This window comes from Bicyclus anynana, chromosome 3 (genome assembly GCF_947172395.1).
Source record: "Bicyclus anynana chromosome 3, ilBicAnyn1.1, whole genome shotgun sequence".
In the NCBI taxonomy this organism is placed as follows: domain Eukaryota; kingdom Metazoa; phylum Arthropoda; class Insecta; order Lepidoptera; family Nymphalidae; genus Bicyclus; species Bicyclus anynana.
This window is the reverse complement of record NC_069085.1, coordinates 3745144-3764421: the sequence shown is the minus strand read 5'-3', so window position 1 is coordinate 3764421 and position 19278 is coordinate 3745144. Positions and strand designations below refer to the sequence as shown.

Sequence of the window (19278 nt, the reverse complement as noted above, 5' to 3'; positions counted from 1 at the left end):
TGGCGTAGAAGTATGCGCGGTGGATTTACAGACAGGCCTGGGCCCTGGGCCACCTGGGCCGATTGACGTTTTCTTAATTGGTCCAGGTCGGCTTCGGCCGTGGGTAGTTAGCACCCTACCGGCTAAGTATCGCCAAGCGATTTAGCATTCTGGTACGATGTGGTGTAGAAACCGAAAGGGGTGTGGAATTTCATCCTATTCCTAATAAGTTAGCCCCGCTTCCATCTTAGATTGCATCATTACTTACCATCAGCTGAGATTGTAGTCAAGGGCTAACTTGTAAAGAGAAAAATGCGGTCGGTCGTATAACTGAGTCGGTCTTTAGTATCGTTAGGATTTTTTTTTCAATATGGATGTTCGAGTACATACAGAAAGATCACAAGAATCAAAACATTATTCGTTATACGTGTATGTGATGACGTACCTATTACGTAAAATGTGCAATTTAAGTAGGTACTATAAAAAGCCTGTGGATAAATCGATATCTAGATCGAAAATATTCCTTTTTTACAGGGTATAGGTATTTAATTTTGCGCGAAAGAGTAAAACACAATCTATATCACAGAAAACATTGTCCATGCATCTATACAAACTTTCGCGTCTATATACTCGTAGTAGTTAACGAGGTCCATTATAAAATAATGCAACGCGTGTTATCGCTCGATCTCGTGTTGAAGGTTTCAGTGTGCTCGTGGCGTTCGAACCATCCACATCTCTTGTTGTGTCATTCTTTATGGATTACTTGGGATAGGCGGGGAGAGTGACTTGAGTGGAAAAAGGGAGTGTTTGTTAACAGTTAAAGGTACTTTTAACTCTACACACAACGTTCACAAGTGCGTGTCTTCACTCAAGTTCATTCTCTGCCATTCTAGGGTCTTATTTTGGTTACAGTTTGATTTGTTAATTAATTTGTCCTGACAAATGTTGTGAATCATAACCTTTGTTCGACATTAGTTTTCTTATTTTTGTAATCACTTCTGAGTCTGCTAAAATGAGAATAAATTGAAAACGTACATGTGATATGTTTTACACAAATGCTGCAATGTGAAAAGTCGGCATTTCCAAAGTCAGAGATTACTCCTGAGTGCCTCAGAAATGCATCCTAAAACTTACAGACATGTAAAACCAGCGGGTAATAAATCACTCAAGACAGCGAAATTTCAGTAAACAAACCAACTCACGAACTAAAACATTTACCAAGAGAATTACTTAATAAAGTTTTAAACTATAAACTTAATCGCACCCAGTTTTCAGTCCCGAAGAGAGGCAGAACAAAAAGTTGGGACAGACCTCTTTGAATTTCTTTACTTTGTACATTGTGAAATTTTGAATTTTTTTTTATTTATTTATTATTATTACTTTATTTTTTTTCGGTTTTTTTTCGATTTTTTTTTAATTGGATATTGCGACAAAACTCGATAATTGAAAGGATTTGATTTGGATATAAATATCTAATAGGCTAGAAGACACTTTTTTTAAATGGTCTTCAATTGTTCATTAACGTTCTACTAGATTTTTTTTTATATTTTAATTACATGAAAATTCTAGTTTTCTTTATGATTTTGACAATACGAGTCAAAACACCTGTCGGCCATGATGGTCTATATTTCTACTGTTTCATAACATCGCTATAACAAATCCCTTACAAACGGGGCGTTTGACAAGAAACAATTAACTTTAACACTTAGTTTGATGTTTAGTACATCAAGTAATTTTGTGTCGTCAAAAAATGGGTGACAGCGTTTTTGACGTTTGCAAAATTTGAAAAATTACATGATTTTTAAATTAAGTTTTATAAGAAATACGTAACTTTTATTAATTAATATCGATATATTTAACATTGTTTATATTAAATTTGATGAGTCAGTTGACAGTTGAGTAGGGTAGTTACCCTATTGAGATATTACAAGACTAGATATTAACAAAATTGTGTTGCAACGTAGTTAATTGTGCTGCATACTTAATTGAAACCTCTGACCGTGTCTAACCGTTTGACCAACATGCAGCCGCTTTGCATGACAAAATACCTACGTAATTTTGATTTATGTGACTGAAGTGCCACGTAAAGCTTGGCATATTCGTTCGTAACACTCCCGATGGTCTGCGGGGGCCGGGGGACGGGCAGCGATGACAGCAAAAAGTGGACCGCTACACGTAACTTATTACGTTACAATTATGTCTTCAGATATCTCTGATTATGTATATATATATATTACATATACAAGTATGCGTAAGTAGATTAACTAATTATATTTTTTTTTTTTTTTTTTATTGTTTACAAGTTAGCCCTTGACTACAATCTCACCTGATGGTAAGCGATGATGTAGTCTTAGATGGAAGCGGGCTAACTCGTAAGGAGGAGGATGAAAATCCACACCCCTTTCGGTTTCTACACGGCATCGTACCGGAACGCTAAATCGCTTGGCGGTACGTCTTTGCCGGTAGGGTGGTAACTAGCCACGGCCTCCCACCAGCCAAAAAAATATAAATAAATATTATAATATATGACGCGTTTTCGACCGGAGGCACCGGTTGACCTGAAGTGATGCTGTGACCGCGCTCTCCGTCGTCTATCTCGAAAACGGTTCACCGTATAAAAAAAACTATAAACATAATTTATAGAAAATTATTCAATAATATTGATAATAAATACAAATAGCTAAAAACCCATAGGAAATGAGATATTTACAAAAAAGCGCAAAAAACCGATTATTGTGACCTTGGAATTTAATAATTGCGTACACCCGACCATATGTAGGTTTTGGGACAACTTTTAAGGTGTCAATATACAAGTGTTTACAGACTTAAATGACTAAACCATAATAAAATAATCATTGACGGAAAAAAAAGTTTAATTTGTTGTATAACTTGTTGAAATAACTACAAACCTTGAATTTGTGTATCATTCCGTATCTGTTGAGAAGCTCGTATCCTAAATACTTGACGGGCTGGCCCGCCGCCGCTTCGTGTAGTGCGAACACGTCGAACGACCATTCGTCTAACGTCTGAAACACATTTATAGCTTAACAACAACTATACTTTATCCTACCTATATCTAATAATAAATCTGTAGAGGTCAATTCTGTACATGAAATATATTTCCAAAATAATTATCAAATTAGTGATCGATACTGATGCCAAAAATACAATCAGAAAAATTTTTGTTTGTCTGTCTATCTGTCTCTCTGTCTGTCTGTCTATATGTTCGTTATAGAAACAAAAACTACTGGACGGATTTTAACGAAACTTGGTACAATTATTCTTCATACTCCTGGGCACGTTGTAAATGCTTTTTATCACGATACGATCAATATGAGCAGAGCAGTGAAGGGAAATGTTGGGAAAACGTAAAAAGTTACTATATTTTCTAAGCTTCCGTCTTGTGGTAGGGTAGGGGTAGGGTTTGGGTAGGGTAAGGGTTTGGTAGGGGTAGGGTATGGTAGGTTAGCTGTAGAGTGGGAATAGGGTTGGGAATTAGTAGGGTTTCTCGCGGATGAAGTCGCGGGCGTCCACTAGTTGATATATAAAGTGTAAGTAACTTTGTAAGGCTGTAGGGGATAATTTCTGGATCTATTGTACTGATTTTGAAATTTGCTTGCCCAATAGAAAGTAATTTTTTCATGAATATCATATATTTTGTCTCCGTATTCCGTGAAACCGTCAGACCTGCGCCTGATGTTTTTTAGATCGTGTCGGTTGGCTGTCATCATCATCATCGTCATCAGCCTGCGTCCACCGCTGGACATAGGCCTTTTTTTGAGTGCTCCACCACACACGCACCTTCCTCCAGCCATCCACTTTCCACTACCTTCTTGATATAGCCGGACCATCTGGCTGGAGGGCGTCCTACACTGCGTTAGTTGGTACGTGGTCTCCACTCCAGAAAACGTCTGCCCCAACGGCCATCTGTTCTGCGACAGATATGGCCGAACCACTGCTACTTCAGTTTGCTAATCCTTTGGGCTACGTCGATTTCCTCATTCCGGATTTTATTCTTCAGAGATACTCCCAACATAGCCCTCTCTGTAGCTCGCTGGACAACTTTAAATTTGTGGATAAGGCCAACCGTCAGTGTCCACATTTCCGCTATACACGTCATTACTGGCAAGACACACTCATTAAGCACTTTTGTATTCAGGCTTTGGGGTATTGACGAATTGAAGACCCGACGCAATTTACCAAATACTGCCCAACAAAGCTGAATTCTTCTGTCAGCCTTCTTGTGAATGTTATTCCTACCCATATAATTTGATCGTCCAATCCGATTATTGATGAGAGCATAGAGTGCACCTGTGTTTGCACACACACTTGTGCTTGTGTTAGCCCAGTGATGAACGAATTGGGCTTTGGGTCATGATGTCCCGGGTTCGAGTCTTGGGCCGAGATATGAGATATTAAGCTTTTTTCCTACCAAGCAATTCTCAGTAAAATTTTTAGTTTTTAAAAAAAAAAAAGAATATTTGCCATATTTTTTATAATATGATTAATATTCCCATTCCCCTCCAACTAGTCGGGAAAGACTGTGCTAGGAGTGGGTACGACAATAGACCAACGGGGCGGGGATCGAACCACCACCCTTCGTTGATGAGTCCGACCGCTCTTACCGTTGAGCTATTGAGGCTAGTTTAGTTGGGTTGGTTGGTGGTTCACATTGCAAGCTAATAAGATCACGTAAAGTTTTAAATAAACGAAACCCGTAAACCCAACGGTACAAAACTACAGAAGGATCAATTTAAACTTCTTGGACGTGAGCGAAATGCAATTGCAAGTGGAAAAGGTGCTATTGCTGAAAATATTGCATACAATTTTTATTACCCTTTACAATAAGACTTCATTTGTAAACTCCCAACAGCCCAATATAAAATTTCGTTAGTTTTACGAAGCTTTGTAGAGCGAGTTATTCTTTTAGACTAAGAGCCCGTGAACTCCAGACCTTCGAAATTTTATAAAAGCTGAAAGTTTGTCAGCTCATGCTCCTACTACAGATAAGTACCATAACCAACCATGCAGTTTGGACCGTGGTGGCTTTGGGATATAGCAGGTTTCAAGGATCCAGACACTCAAGTATCTGAGTATAAAGTATATATTTTTTTTTTATTTTTATCGGCATATTAAGAGAAATTATATCCCCATTCGCCAGTCACTTGGCTTCATGGCTTCGCTAGAGACCCTTGAAGTTTTCAATTAAATAGTGTTTTCAAAGGATTGCAATGAAACCAAGTATCTGGCAAATGGGGATATAATTTCTCATATTCATCATCATCATCATATCAGCCAATGAGTGTCCACTGCATAGGTCTTCTGTAGGGACTTCCAAACATCACGATACTGAGCCACCTGCATCCAGCGAATCCCAGCGACTCGCTTGATGTCGTCAGTCCACCTGGTGGGGGGTCGACCAACACTGCGCTTTCTACTATATGCCCCGACCAACACTGCGGCTCTTCGAACTATATGCTCCATCCATTGCCACTTCAGCTTCGCAACTCGTTGAGCTATGTCGGTGACTGTGGTTCTTCTGCGGATCTCCTCATTTCTGATTCGATCACGCAGAGATACTCCTAACATAGCTCGTTCCATCGCCCGCTGTGTGACTCTGAGCCTTCTTATTATTATGCCGATAAAAATATACTTTATACTAAGACGGTTGAGGGTCTGGATCCTTAAAACCTACCTCCCAAAGCCACCATGGTCCAAACTCCATACTTGGCTACCGTACTGACAAACTTTCAGCTTTTACAAAATGACGAAGGTCTGGAGTTCACAGGCTCTCTGTCTATTTGTTAGGTGTAGGTTTGCAATGAAGACGAATGTATACCGCCTTAAGGGAGCGAGTAAATCTTGTGTTATGTTCCCAAGTTAATTGAATACTCGAGTTGGTATGTCGTTGGTGAAATTTTGATCAAAGTAACTCTGTGGCTAATTTATATTATATGGTAATCACATTATATTTTGTGTTCCTTTCAAGCATAACTAAACTTCCTGGACAAGGAAAGTCAACTTAGAATTTTATTAAATAAAAACTATAATAAAAAAAAAAAAAACTCAAAACAATATATAATTTTAAATTCACTTGGTACAAACTGATTATTGGTTGACTCCTTAATCGTGGATCGACGACATGAACGGGTAGCCGAAAGAATTTCTGATATAAAGTCGTTATTCAAGTTAAAATGAGCGTCAGAGGATTATCAAAATGTTAACACGTTTTCTTTTAGTATCTGGAGCTCTTTTTGCCAATTTTTAACAAATAATGTGTTATCGGGAGATGCCTCAGCGATGACAAAGATTCTATAATAAATTAAATGTGACCAAATAGATATTTTTTTCCAAATTACACGTAAATTTTGATGCTAAATTTAGAGCACGTATAGTGCCGGTTCAGCAGGCAACTGGGTACTTTCCTAGAACTTTCCATCGTGTTCGCAATTCACAATTCATCGCACGTTTATTGTTACGAGAAAAACAACGAGCGAATCTGGAACTTAATACCCCAAAACAAGTAGATTGAACGACATCTATAAGATTATAAAACATTTGAAAATAGGAAGCTTCCTACTTATTATTAGTAAGGGAGCCCGGGATGCTAAATTTGCAGTTACTAAAGTATCATGGGGGACAGATTAGATTGGGTAGATTACCTAGATAATAGGAAGAAAAACTGGTTACATACTTTTTTTGCTTATTGCGGAAAAAGCTACAGACTTTTTATTTTAAAAGACTTTCTAATTCTTAAAAGACAATTTTTATTTCATCGGCTAACTGAAATCGTCAAAAAATATTAACGATTATTTGGAGATTATTTCCTTTAAACAGAAAAAAATCAACTACGCTTGTAGCTCGAGGACAGACATATAAGGGTTTTATTTTGTAACTTTGATACCCTCCCATTCCCTAACGTTACACACAAATCGATAGATTTTCGAAATTTAAGCTATTAACACGAGCAACTTACTTTGAGAACTCTGACGACATCCTGAGGAAACTGCATGAGCGCTGTACTCGTGACCCTCCTGTAGATTCTGTCCACGAATATCCCCGCCCTGATCGCGTGTGCGACTGATCTGAACTTCGGCTTCTCGTCCGACTTCCGTTTGGCAGTCGCCAGCTGTCGCGTGAATGTTGACGCCAACCATTCCCGTACTTCTGGGGGTACTGCATCTGGCTGTACTTCTGATAGTTCGTCGTCTTCGTCCGCCAACCTCCTGTGCATAGCGTTAGAGAGATTAGTATTGCACCTCAAAAGGTCAAAGCCGTACTTAAGCAGACCGTACAAGCTAACACTATTAGCGTTTTACTTCTTTGACCCATTGTTGAATTTATTTATATGACGCAGAATTCAAAGCTGCTAAGCTTGATTTTATAAATATAGTCTAGAAATGCTATAATACATGTAACAATTAATATTTCTGCCTTATCATTTAGTGGCACAGCGTCACAGTCTTTTGAATAATTACTGTTTATGTAAAACTTATTTTCAACAAAATTGTCACATAGGAGTATTTAAATTTGCAACGACGGTATATTGAAAATTACTCTCATGTACGCTCTCGAATGTTGAAACGTTGAGATGAAGATGAAGCTTTGAATATATTTGCATTATTTACAACGAAATGTCAATTATGTTGTTGTATTATGAGCGTCTAATATGTTTTGGAAGATTGTCTGTATTTGGGTCAACTGCAACATATTGTTTATCGCTCTAGTTTATCAACTATAGCTAATAATACAATTTATCTTAACGACAATTTTCACTAAATGTTACCTTTTTTAATTACTTCTAAAGCTATATGTGTACCTACACTAAACTCCAAACTAATTGATTCTGAAATTAAGTAAAAATTTAATACAAATATACCAAACTCTAGAATTTGTGTTCCTCTGAAAACTGGATACGATTTGTTAGCATTGTTCGCAAAAGTCCCGACTACTTGATAACAATTTCACAAAGTTGTTATTGAACATTCATTTGTGTAACTATTAAAGTTAGGTTCAAACTTAAGTAGTGGAGACTTAGCGATACAATCTGTTACACTTAATTTGGCTCACATAACTAGTTCTTTGTGGAGAGTTTCCTTGATGTTCTTGAGTAATTCTCTTTCAAGGTACTTTTGTAGTCTTCGCCACATCACATTAATAATTTTCTTGATCTATGTGGAGTGAAGACGAAATAAGGACTTTTACAGGAACGTTAGATATTAAGTCCATGCTTTTTTATCGTTATTAACTGGGATTGGGGTTTTCAGATCATAACATGCAACGTGCTTAAGAAGTGTTTTTTACATTGCTTTCCATTTCCTTAAATAGTTTTTTTCTACTTTGAATACACTGTCTATCGTTACTGTTTTCAGTCTTTACCAAGGGTTGGATTATTGATAAAGCTTTTTCATCATTCTACTATTTCTCAATTAATTAAATTATCATCTTTTTTACAAAGTAAACTGTTTAATCTTTAAATACTAGCTAACGCAAGATACAGATTATTTTATATATTTTTTAAAAAGTTTCATTACGTTCATTTATGAATAATGCTTAAAATGTTAAAGTTAAAAGGTTGATAAATATGATAGTAAAAAATTCAAGGATGCAACAGCTCGGAACAGGCAAATGTTCTACTATTTTGCAAACTGAATTCCTGTTTACAATCACATACTGAAAACTCGCTACAGGCGAAATGTTTTGTTCGAATTTATCGTACGTCAATGTCCAAAGCAGCGAAGTGTTAAACATATTTTGAATAAATACAAGCACATTTCTTTGAAATACTGAACTACGGATTTACGCTGTTGAGTAGTGAAATATTTATGAATTATTGTACGTTATAGCCTTGATACTTTCATACTTCATTTATTCGTAGGTACATAATAACTGTCGCTTCAGTTAGTGCTAAGCATAAGCTAATTCGGAAGACACTTCACAAATCTAAATCTTAATATTAATGCTGGATTACTAAATGGAAAGCAACGTTATAATGACATGACACACGATCACATAAAGCAGTTTCAATAAGGAGAATCAAGGTTAATTACAAGGGCATATTATTACCACTTGAATATATAAAGTTTAAACTTATAAAAGGAACTACCTACTACGAATCAAAAATCGACGAGATGTAAATAAGAACCATAGTTGTTTGCTTTAAGTTAAAGTTTTTGTTCAAAAATTTGAGTATCAAGCTAAATTAAAGATGAAACATTTGAGAGTACAAATAGTTATGCATGATAGATTAGATAGTGAAAATGTGGTTGTTTTTATCATTTTGCAAAATGGAAGTTTAGCTGTAGTTTATTAGCGATTACAAAAATTAGCTAAGTATTGGCTAATAAGTGCATATACGGTACACAGAGCAAAAGTACATAATTCAAGTGGTAATATTGTCAAAATACGTGGTAACATCGACACACCTAAACACCAGGGTCGGCGCCGATTGCTGTCGCGCCACGGCCGGTCTAAAATAAAACACCACGTCATTGTCCACACTTAGGGAATAGAGGAATTGGGTTCGAATAACATTTACAATCGCTCCACTATCACTGACAGTGTAGACGTTGCCTCATTTAAAGGAGTTAATGAAACAGATGAAGTTATAAACAATGATAGAGCTCCATTAAATGAAACAACGGCAAATAATAAAATACTAGTAAAATTGTTCTGCACAAATAATATAATCAAAGTAATACTCCAAGTAAAGTATACCAAATTATTTATGGTTTGTGTATGTATACAGCATATTGTTATAAACAGCAAAGATTTAATAAATATATAAAAGCGGTAATGCATTCTTTATTATATATTATTTAAATAAATTAAAAGTGGGAAGTTTTATATAAAGTAGTTGATATAATACAAAAGATGATAAAATATCAGGAGATAAAATAAAAGATAAGTAAGCTTGTTTAAGGACACGATACATCATGCATTTGATCAATCAGGGTTTAATTGAAGTATTATGGGTACAGACAAATCACACAGGTACCAGGACGTCGTAACAGGGACTAAGTTCCAGACTATACCTCTATTCTACGAGAATAAGTGAAGCATAACCGAAATCAGCACATTCATGTTTGCTTTTGCCCTCATTCATGAATGAGTTAACTGAATTCAAACAAAACAGGATAAAATATTACCAGTTTGGAGAATTTAAAAATGACCTCCATACTGGTGAGAAGTTCATAACAGGTGATCTAATCTAACAGGAGGACAGGTAACTGAAGTAGATATACTGAAGCGTCAAACAGAACAGAAAGACCTAATCGCACAGAGTGGACAGAAGGGAGGCTCGACTACTTGGCCATTGCCGGCGTTGTTGTAACGGTATTAACTTTGCTTCGTTTGGTTTCTCTACTGAACATCTCGCCCAGCATGGAGTGCGCAGTCGCCTCATGTGAAGTGTCGTCGGCTGCGCGCGCGGCTGCTCGGCATCTCTCCTATCCCTGTACACAGACTCGTGTGAAAAAGCTAGACGAAGGATGAGGGCGTAGACGTATTCAAAAACTGAAACTCCTTGCTTCTTGATGTGTCTTTCGTTGATTTAACTTCTCTGAACGTTTCGGTTATTGACAGCCCACATCCTGTCTATCTTTTTCCTTTAGTCTGTGTTTTTATATTACAAATTATCATTGGCAAGTATATTTAACATAATGGTGGTGGTTGTACATTCGATTGACATTGAATGTCAAAATGAGCAGGAGCATTCGCCCTTATTTGCCATAGATAAAATCAAAAGATGAAACGAAAGATCAAAGATGGAAAACCTTTTTGAATATTCAATGACGGAGCATTTTGTATAATAAGCCTTTCATGGAGCCTAAACAAAACATGAATAATATAATAAAATAAGATTCATAGAACCTTTTTTCTATTTGATCTATAAGATTTATGTCCAAGCAAAAGATGGGTGGAAAACAGATATCAAAAATAACTTACAAATTACTTGTAAAACTCATACAAATATAGGCTACTAACTGATGCCGCGCGGTTTTACCAGCGTGGTTCCCGTTACCGCAGGAATACGGGGAAAATATATACAGCCTTCCTCGATAAATGGCACTAAATGATTTTTTAAATCGGACCAGTAGTTGTCGTGTTCAAACAAACAAACTTTATAATATTAGTAAAGATATACATATAAACAAATATAGATTACTATGACGGTTTAACTCTATGCATAAAGAAATACATATAGAAAGTAAGTAAATAAATATAGAAAGTAGCGTACCTAAGTAACAAAATTAAAAGTCAAATGAAAGTCTTTAAAAAGTAATATTAAGATGACATATTTAAATGCTTTCACAAGAAGAGTTTCTATATGGCTGCTTTCGTAACGACAACTTTGAATATGAGAAAACTGTGAGGAGGTAGGACGTCTTCTTTCATTAAATTCTAATGAAAGCTTTCAAGTTAAGATAAATTTTTACTTTTGTAAGCATCATTTTAGGCGGAAAATTTCACATGTTAATACTTGACGGAGCCGAATTTAATCCGTTCTAACTTTATGAAGGTTTGAAGCTATCTTTTTTGCGTTCCATTTTAAATCTCTTTCTTTTTAGGACGTAAGCGTATTTATTACGTACAGAATAGAATATGTATCCGGTATAATAAAATTAAAGTTTCTTACAGCGACGTTGACAATTGAAATTAGACTTTGAATTTATATTTCATTGATTATAAAGTTTTTGTTTTTAATTAGAATTTAGAAATTTATTGAAAGTTTTATGAGAGAAACGTCAAACTTTTATTATTATTGAACATGTCGTATACAATATGGTAATTTATGAATTTATGTTTAAATTAAAATGGTTTTCTTCGGTTTAAGCTGTTAAATGGATTGGCCATCGAGCTTGATAAAGCTTTCGAGTCCATTTGTCCTGGAAATAATGGTCTAACTTACAGTAATTATCTAAATAATACATTAGTATATCTAATGATCCACATGAGAGAAAACTGAGCCTAGTATGTTAAAACAATCCAAAAGTGACATGTTGGGTCTTAGTGTATTTCACTGAAATCGAATGTATTTAATGATATTAATAAGACATGAGCTGGTTCTTGCAACGCGGCACGATCAAAACTGCGAAGCGGCGGCGCGACGTGCAACTGCTAGGCTATTCTGTAACGATAATTCTATAACTCGCCAGTGCGAGTTTCAAACTCACCTCAATCTCTCTCTCGTTAACGCGATACTATAGAATGAGAAAGATAGCGGTGAATTCGAAACTCGCACTTGCGAGTTAAACAAAACATCGTTAGCGAATAGCCGTGCTGCTGCGTTGGGAGAGGGGTTGAGTGGTGGGAAGTGAAGATTTCGTTACACTCTCCGACGGTTCATTATTATTTACTCCGACCTAATATCACGTGAGTTATAGCCGTGTTTTATAATCAATTAATATGTATAACGATAGTTTAAATTCTTAAAAGATATATAATATAATATATAATAAGACTTTTTATTGTAAGGTTATCTGGCTAATTTGTTAAATAAATGCGTATTGATTTAAGTTCAAAGGTAATAGTTTCTGTAATTTTACCTTCATTTCTAGCTTCACAAGTTCATATCACGTACGGCAGAAGGCAGAAGTCGGAAGTCTGAATACATTTGCATTTGAATTCACTTTGCATACATGCCTATTTGCATACAGATTACAGGACGGTACACTTTAGCGTTGGGAACTTGAGTGATAGCGAGTGTTTATTCAGGGTAATACACTGAAAACGCAGTATCATACCTTCGCAAATCTTATTCGCAAAAATAAACTAAAAAGCGAAAAAATAACAACGTATTTGTTTATTGGATAGAAGCAGGCGTTACTTTGCGGAAGTTCATCATGATTATATAATGATTTATTTATTTTGCTATCATCGATGACGAAACTATGATGTAAAAAACATTATATATAATATACTAATATTATAAAGCTGGAGAGTTTGTTTGTTTGTTTGCTTGCTTGAACGCTCTAATAGGAACTACTGGTCCGATTTGAAAAATTATTTCAGTGTTAGATAGCCCATTTCTTGAGGAAGGCTTTAGGCTATACATTATCCTCGTATTCCTACGGGAACGGGAACCACGCGGGTGATACCGCACAGCGTTAGTTAGTATAAATATATAAATTATGATAAAACGCTACGTTATGTACCACTATGTTTTTAGCAATAATTAAGTTGGCTTACCCGACTAATTGTATTTATGTTGAGCATACACAATACCTAGTTATCGACAGGTAAGTAGATATTAATTAAGTTAAGAATTAATTAACAAAGGCAAACGTTCGTTAACATAGTTTATCACTTGCTTTCATAAATAATTAATTACATATTGTTCAATTTTATTTGGTTGAGAGGTGGTACATTGCGTGGTAATATCATTTTTGAAACAAAGGAAATTGAAAATTAGAACTGTTTTCAATTATAATATATTTTACATAAAACGTTTTCCAAAATGTTTGGATAAGTATTTAGATTTTAAAGAATAATGGAATGTATTGTGTCTATATGGATATTATAAGCTTCAAACTTTATCTAAAAATGCGAAAGGTCATAACGAAATATTTATTGTAAACCACTTGACGTAGAAAGATGAAATTTGCCAGGAATATTAGTTAGTCACACTAATATTATAAAGGCGAAAGTTTGTGTGTATAAGTGTGTAAGTATGTTTGTTTTACGCTGCGGCTACTAAAGCGATTTGGCTGAAATGTGGAATGGAAATAGATTTTATTCTAGATTAACACATAGGCTACTTTTCATCCCGGAAAAATCCATGGTTCCCGCGGGATTTGTGAAAAACTGAATTCCACGCGGACGTAGTCGCGTAGTATATAAAAGGGCCGGATTAAGGAGGTTTAAAGAAGGACAAAGCCGCGGGCGTCCGCTACTTGTACTAAAAATGCCGACTTGTTAAGCCAAATACTTCTTGTAATTACTGTGCCGAAATACAGCAATATTGTTTAGCGGCCGGGTAAAGCATGGTGGTAGTACTTCCCCGCATGTCTTGCTTGCTTGTTGTTGTCTTTCTTGTCTTGCTCTGTCACAAAATCCTCTATAACTACTATAATCCGTACCTATGACATTAATCGCCCGTGCTATAGACCTGCAGGTGACGTATACTAATTAACATACAGGGTGTCACGTAAATAGTAAGATATACACAGGGTGATAGCTGGCACCACGGCCTACTAAAATAACGCAATATATGTTAGCTGAAGTTTTACGGTTTTTAAGTTATATTGTTTTTTGTTCAAAATACAAAAATCCCTACTTTCAGTACAATTTAGTCATACCATGTAATGAAAAACAACTTTAGCGTTGCTTTTATATTTGGTAATTATTTTTGAATAGTTGTTTCAAGTAATAAATATTTGACTTTATCTACTTAACTAGCTGCAATTTTAACAGAACATTCGAACGGCTCGATTTAATCGTCCGTGTCAGTGTAGTGTCAGTTTTAACTGTAAAAAAAGTTTTTTCTGATGATTCTGATTAAAATTTCGATTAGATTAAAATGAATAGTTAAACCTGCGCAGTTACAACTGAAAGTCTATAGCGCGACTTTTAGTAATGTATTTAAAATAAACCTACTCATCATATCAATAATTTTCATTTAATTTCATTTACTTTCATACCAACCCGTTATCATTTTCATTTAAATTATCTAGTTGGTCATATTTTGACGAGAAATTCTCTCGAGTTTGGCTGTTTACATAATCATTTTATGCTAAGTAATTTGTGTTGACTTTGAAGTCACTCAAAAGGACACGAATTAATTTTACAAAGCGTTATTTATGGAGTTTAAGTAAATTGACACAGGTTCTGTTTGCGACGGGGATCCGTTCTGACGATGTTTTTAAGGTCCAGTAAACTCTATTCGTAATTCTGAGAGCTTCTGACTGGATACTTGATTTACTTAACTACTAAGAATGTACAATATTTACGTGAGCACACGATATATGTACTCGTACAATGTAGTAAAAATAATAAACTGAGTGCTAGCCACAGAATCATACACATAAATTCTCAATTAATTATCTATATTTAGATTGCTATAGGTAATTAACAGAGAAAGCGAACTCAATCTCATCACGAAATATCGAAAACTAATTGATGTACAAATATAAATTGATGTACAAAACAGGGAGGTAGATAGTAGACGTCCGTTAAGAACAAAAAAGAAAAACGGATTTAGGAGGTCGAAAGGCGGACGAAGTTATATATGGACAACGAAAACTTAAACTTAGAGTGTGTGAGTTATTGTCATTTGTTTGGGCAATCGCAAAAGCTCTGACAGAGTTAAACTTATGTCCTTCCTATGATGTCTCTTTACCGTAGACCTGTCGAGGTTACAATTTTTTTAACTGTCTATGTGATGTAGCAGGTCTTTGATAAAATACCACTTTATTTATTAAAATATATTCTTTTACGAATTTATAATTCATCCAAAAGATTCGCAAGAATTCCACTGAAAAGGGTAAAAATTTGCTATTCATGCAAATTTACTCGCTCCGTTCACGACCCGTTATTTTTCTTCAACTTCAGTTAACTTTTGACTTTATTTCATTAAGCTTGTTTAGGCTTTATATAATTAGTTAAGTTTAAGTAAAAAAAATGTTTAATTACTTTGCTAAGTCATTTAAAATAGCCTGAGAAATGTGCGCCTAAATACGTTGCGTTGCTAAAAATATAGGGATACAGTGAAAGAATCCAAAAAAACTTTTATTAGGAGGGAGGCTTGGCCCTATACTTGGCCAGAGGCTTCTACTGATCAAGGAATAATACCTTAACAGGATAACTTAATATTATCCTGACATAAAAAAATATATAGGACTACTTGGTCCCTTTTTCCTTATAACATTATAAGAAAAGATTGAAAATAACGTACTCAAAAAAAATACTTATTTATTGAATGCTAACTTTAGGGCTAGATAGTGAAGTGTGTGTTGTCCAATACATTTATATTTATTTATTTTATTTTTCTTCCTGTTTCCTGTGTGTAAAACTGAATTGTATTTTCCAATTCCAAATAAACAAAGAGACATTCTATATGGTGAAAGAAAAAAAATAACAAGCAATGGATGAAAGAACAAAGGCTATAAAATATCGTCGAATTTTCGTTTCCAATTCCAGTGGCGATGTTTATTTAAAAAAATGCTCCGACATCGAGACACAATGGAAGATAAAGAACGTGGAATAAGAAGCGATAGCTTTTACAAAAGAGCTTGCTGGGATATAAATCGATGGCCATCCAAAACATTGATACGAGTCAAATAGCCTACGAATTATCCTTGGCCTGCATATCTGAAACATATAAACAATGAAATTTTCTCCGACAACATATTGAATTTATGCAACATTTAGGAATACATTTTATAATTTACTTGAAAACTTTTTTAACACTGAAATAGAAAAACGGCTAAAATTCACGTGTCTTTTATTGAATATGGTTTTATTTATTTATTGTTTCACAAGTAAAGTAGCCTAGTAAATTCAACCATTATATATGACTAGCCAACGCCCCGCGGTTTCACCAGCGTATTTCTCCGTGAGAATACCTAAGATAAAATATAGGCTCCTATGTATGACACTCTCAAATGCCATGGATAGCTAGTGGTAAAAGAACTTTCAAAATTAGTTCAGTAAATCAAAATATTTCCCCCTACAATACTACAAACTTACAGTAGGTATAGTTGAATGACGGAACCCAGTTATTGTAAACGTTTTCCATATAATTCGGCTAAATACAGAATAATAAACAGGTAGTCGCCTCAACTGGTGACAGAAGGGCTGGCTAGTTTTTTACGCAAATGATCAGTCTGGCTGTCGAGCGCGGAAATGCAGCCAGTATTCTTGCCACCATTCCACGTGGGCATGATTTGTATAGTTATTAGGATAAGTTAGCTTAAGGTCCTTATTGTATTATTCCTCCATAAAAAAAAAGAATAATATTTAATATGATCTCGACACATTTCAAAGTTATAAAAGAAATATATGTACGGTCTACAAAGTGTGTTACGAATAAATAATATTAAAGCTTGTAATAATGTATATTCAAACTTATAATTAAGACCATAGAAATATAAGTTTATATTTATATGGTCAACTAATTTTGAATATTGAATTTCTAAATCATGAGCTACTTAATACATAGATAAGTAAACATCGTTGCATGAACGCGTCTACAATTAAAAATACAAGTTTTAGCCGTTATTATATTTCGGTGTTAAATAACAAACTATTTCAGAATTCCATAAAATAATATTCTATTGTTTCTCAGTAATTATTTTAATCAAAAGCTTTCATCAAGCTTCGTAAATGTTGCAGCTGTATATTATGAACGCTTCAAAAAGTTTTTGCATTAAAGTGACGTTGGTTCACGTTATTTACAAAGAATTTGTATCGACATTTTCTCTGAAATTCACAGTTGTTGTTTTCATTTTTCGCATTTCACATTTTAAATGAAAAACATGCTGTTAATGAAAGTTATTATCTATATTAGATAAATTAGTTATTAAAAAGCGTCTAATGAAAGTAATAGTACATAAGCAAGTTAATATAATTATATGTTCTTTGTCAAAATTCCGAACCCACTTAAGTGGGATAAGGGTAAGGAGATGATGATGTTCTTTGTTAAAACTTTTATTATTACAAAATAAAAGATTTAGTCAGCAATAGAAACTTTTGGAAGCGTACTTATAATCGATAAAATATTATTGTTAACAATTTGTAATACACAATGAAATTCGTTAAGTATTCAATTTCAACACTTCATACGTACTTGGTTTCGTCGATGTAGACAGCTTCGAGAACTTTCGCAGCATATTGTAGGTTCTTTTGTAATGTCTCCGCTGGTATTTCTCCTCTGTTTAATTGTCTCAGGAGATAGCGTAATCTGTGGACAAGGAAAAAGGGAAATTTTAGCTACTGTATTTAATTCAGTCTTTATTTGTCCTGTACAAGAGATATTGAGGTGATCATTATCAGCCTCTTTTAACGGCTCACTATAGGGTCAGGCCTCCTTCCTCATATGAGACGGGCTTTAAGGACGTGTTTAGGATAATAACTTTTCTTTAACGACCACTATCGAATTGACCAAATAACATAATTTCAAGAGCCGGTGGACTTTTTTTTTTTTTTTTTTTATTCTTTACAAGTTAGCCCTTGACTACAATCATACCTGATGGTAAGTGATGATGGAGTCTAAGATGGAAGCGGGCTAACTTGTTAGGAGGAGGATGAAAATCCACACCCCTTTCGGTTTCTACACGACATCGTACCGGAACGCTAAATCGCTTGGCGGTACGTCTTTGTCGGTAGGGTGGTAACTAGCCACGGCCGAAGCCTCCCACCAGCAAAACATCGCGGGATTCCAAGGTGGAATGGCTACCCTGGACTAGAAAGCGTAAATTGTTGTTCGACCCTCTACTAGCACCGACGACATTAAGCAGGTTCTAGACAGCAACTGAATGTTAGCCGTCAGTAAGTTTGGAAATCCACTTATGAGGCCTATGTTCAGCAGTTGTTGTTCATAGCCTTAAGCTCAGACGAGTTATATAGAGACCTGACACGCTGGACATTACCACTCTGTCAAGGATCTAACGCGTTTTTAAAAGCTGTTTCTCTAGAATCGGGGTTTCATTGTTGTATTCGTTATCTTCGTGTAAAGAGAGACTGGTTCATAAAAAACGGTACACAACTTTTAGTTTCCTAAAAGATGAAGTTACGTATCATTTCTAAATTAATTATATCAAATTTATAATAAAAACAATATCTAAAAAAAGAATCGATTCTTCAGCCGGAATAGCAAAACATCCATCAAGTAATTCTATTTTACAACAGAAAATTCTGTTTTAAGCGATGTGTTTGTTAAAATTATACGTATGTGTATTGCGAATCAAATTTATAATTTTTCAAATAAATCAAACATTTTCGATGTGTGAATTTACTTCGTCCAAAACATGTCAGACAATTTTGTTAGTGAATTTCGGTGTGACACAAGTCCAAAGGTATTTGGTCTAAGCCAATAATGATGATGATGACGAAATATTGCACATTCTTAGAATGAAAAGCATCATTTTGGTACTCAGCAACCAAAATATAAGGAAATATAAATGTTTAAGGCAAGGGTGTTCAGTACGATAAAAAAGTACCATTTCCCTACCCACATAAAATCTGTTTGAGCACCGATTATATTACGTCGGATACCTTCCTTTATTCCTCTCTTGTTATAATATCCTCAGTATTAAATTTTTCAGGATTACTTTTAGGGGATATTTTTTCGTAAGGATT

General features: G+C 35.0%; 1 protein-coding gene across 6 annotated transcripts in view; it reads right to left on the bottom strand.

Moving 5' to 3' along the window:
• LOC112045488 (dual specificity calcium/calmodulin-dependent 3',5'-cyclic nucleotide phosphodiesterase 1) overlaps positions 1 to 19278 on the bottom strand; it is a 201681-nt gene that overhangs the window by 18530 nt on the left and 163873 nt on the right. For 3 of the 6 annotated variants that reach the window (XM_052891273.1, XM_052891277.1, XM_052891274.1), the window contains 5 exons: positions 17768 to 17881; positions 10323 to 10433; positions 9405 to 9449; positions 6956 to 7205; positions 2889 to 3005 (listed from right to left, as the gene is read on the bottom strand). In XM_052891273.1, coding sequence (XP_052747233.1) covers positions 2889 to 3005; positions 6956 to 7205; positions 9405 to 9449; positions 10323 to 10433; positions 17768 to 17881 — 637 coding nt within the window. The remainder of the gene's footprint in view (positions 1 to 2888; positions 3006 to 6955; positions 7206 to 9404; positions 9450 to 10322; positions 10434 to 17767; positions 17882 to 19278) is intronic. The other 3 variants (XM_052891276.1, XM_052891278.1, XM_052891279.1) reach the window with 3 other exon arrangements.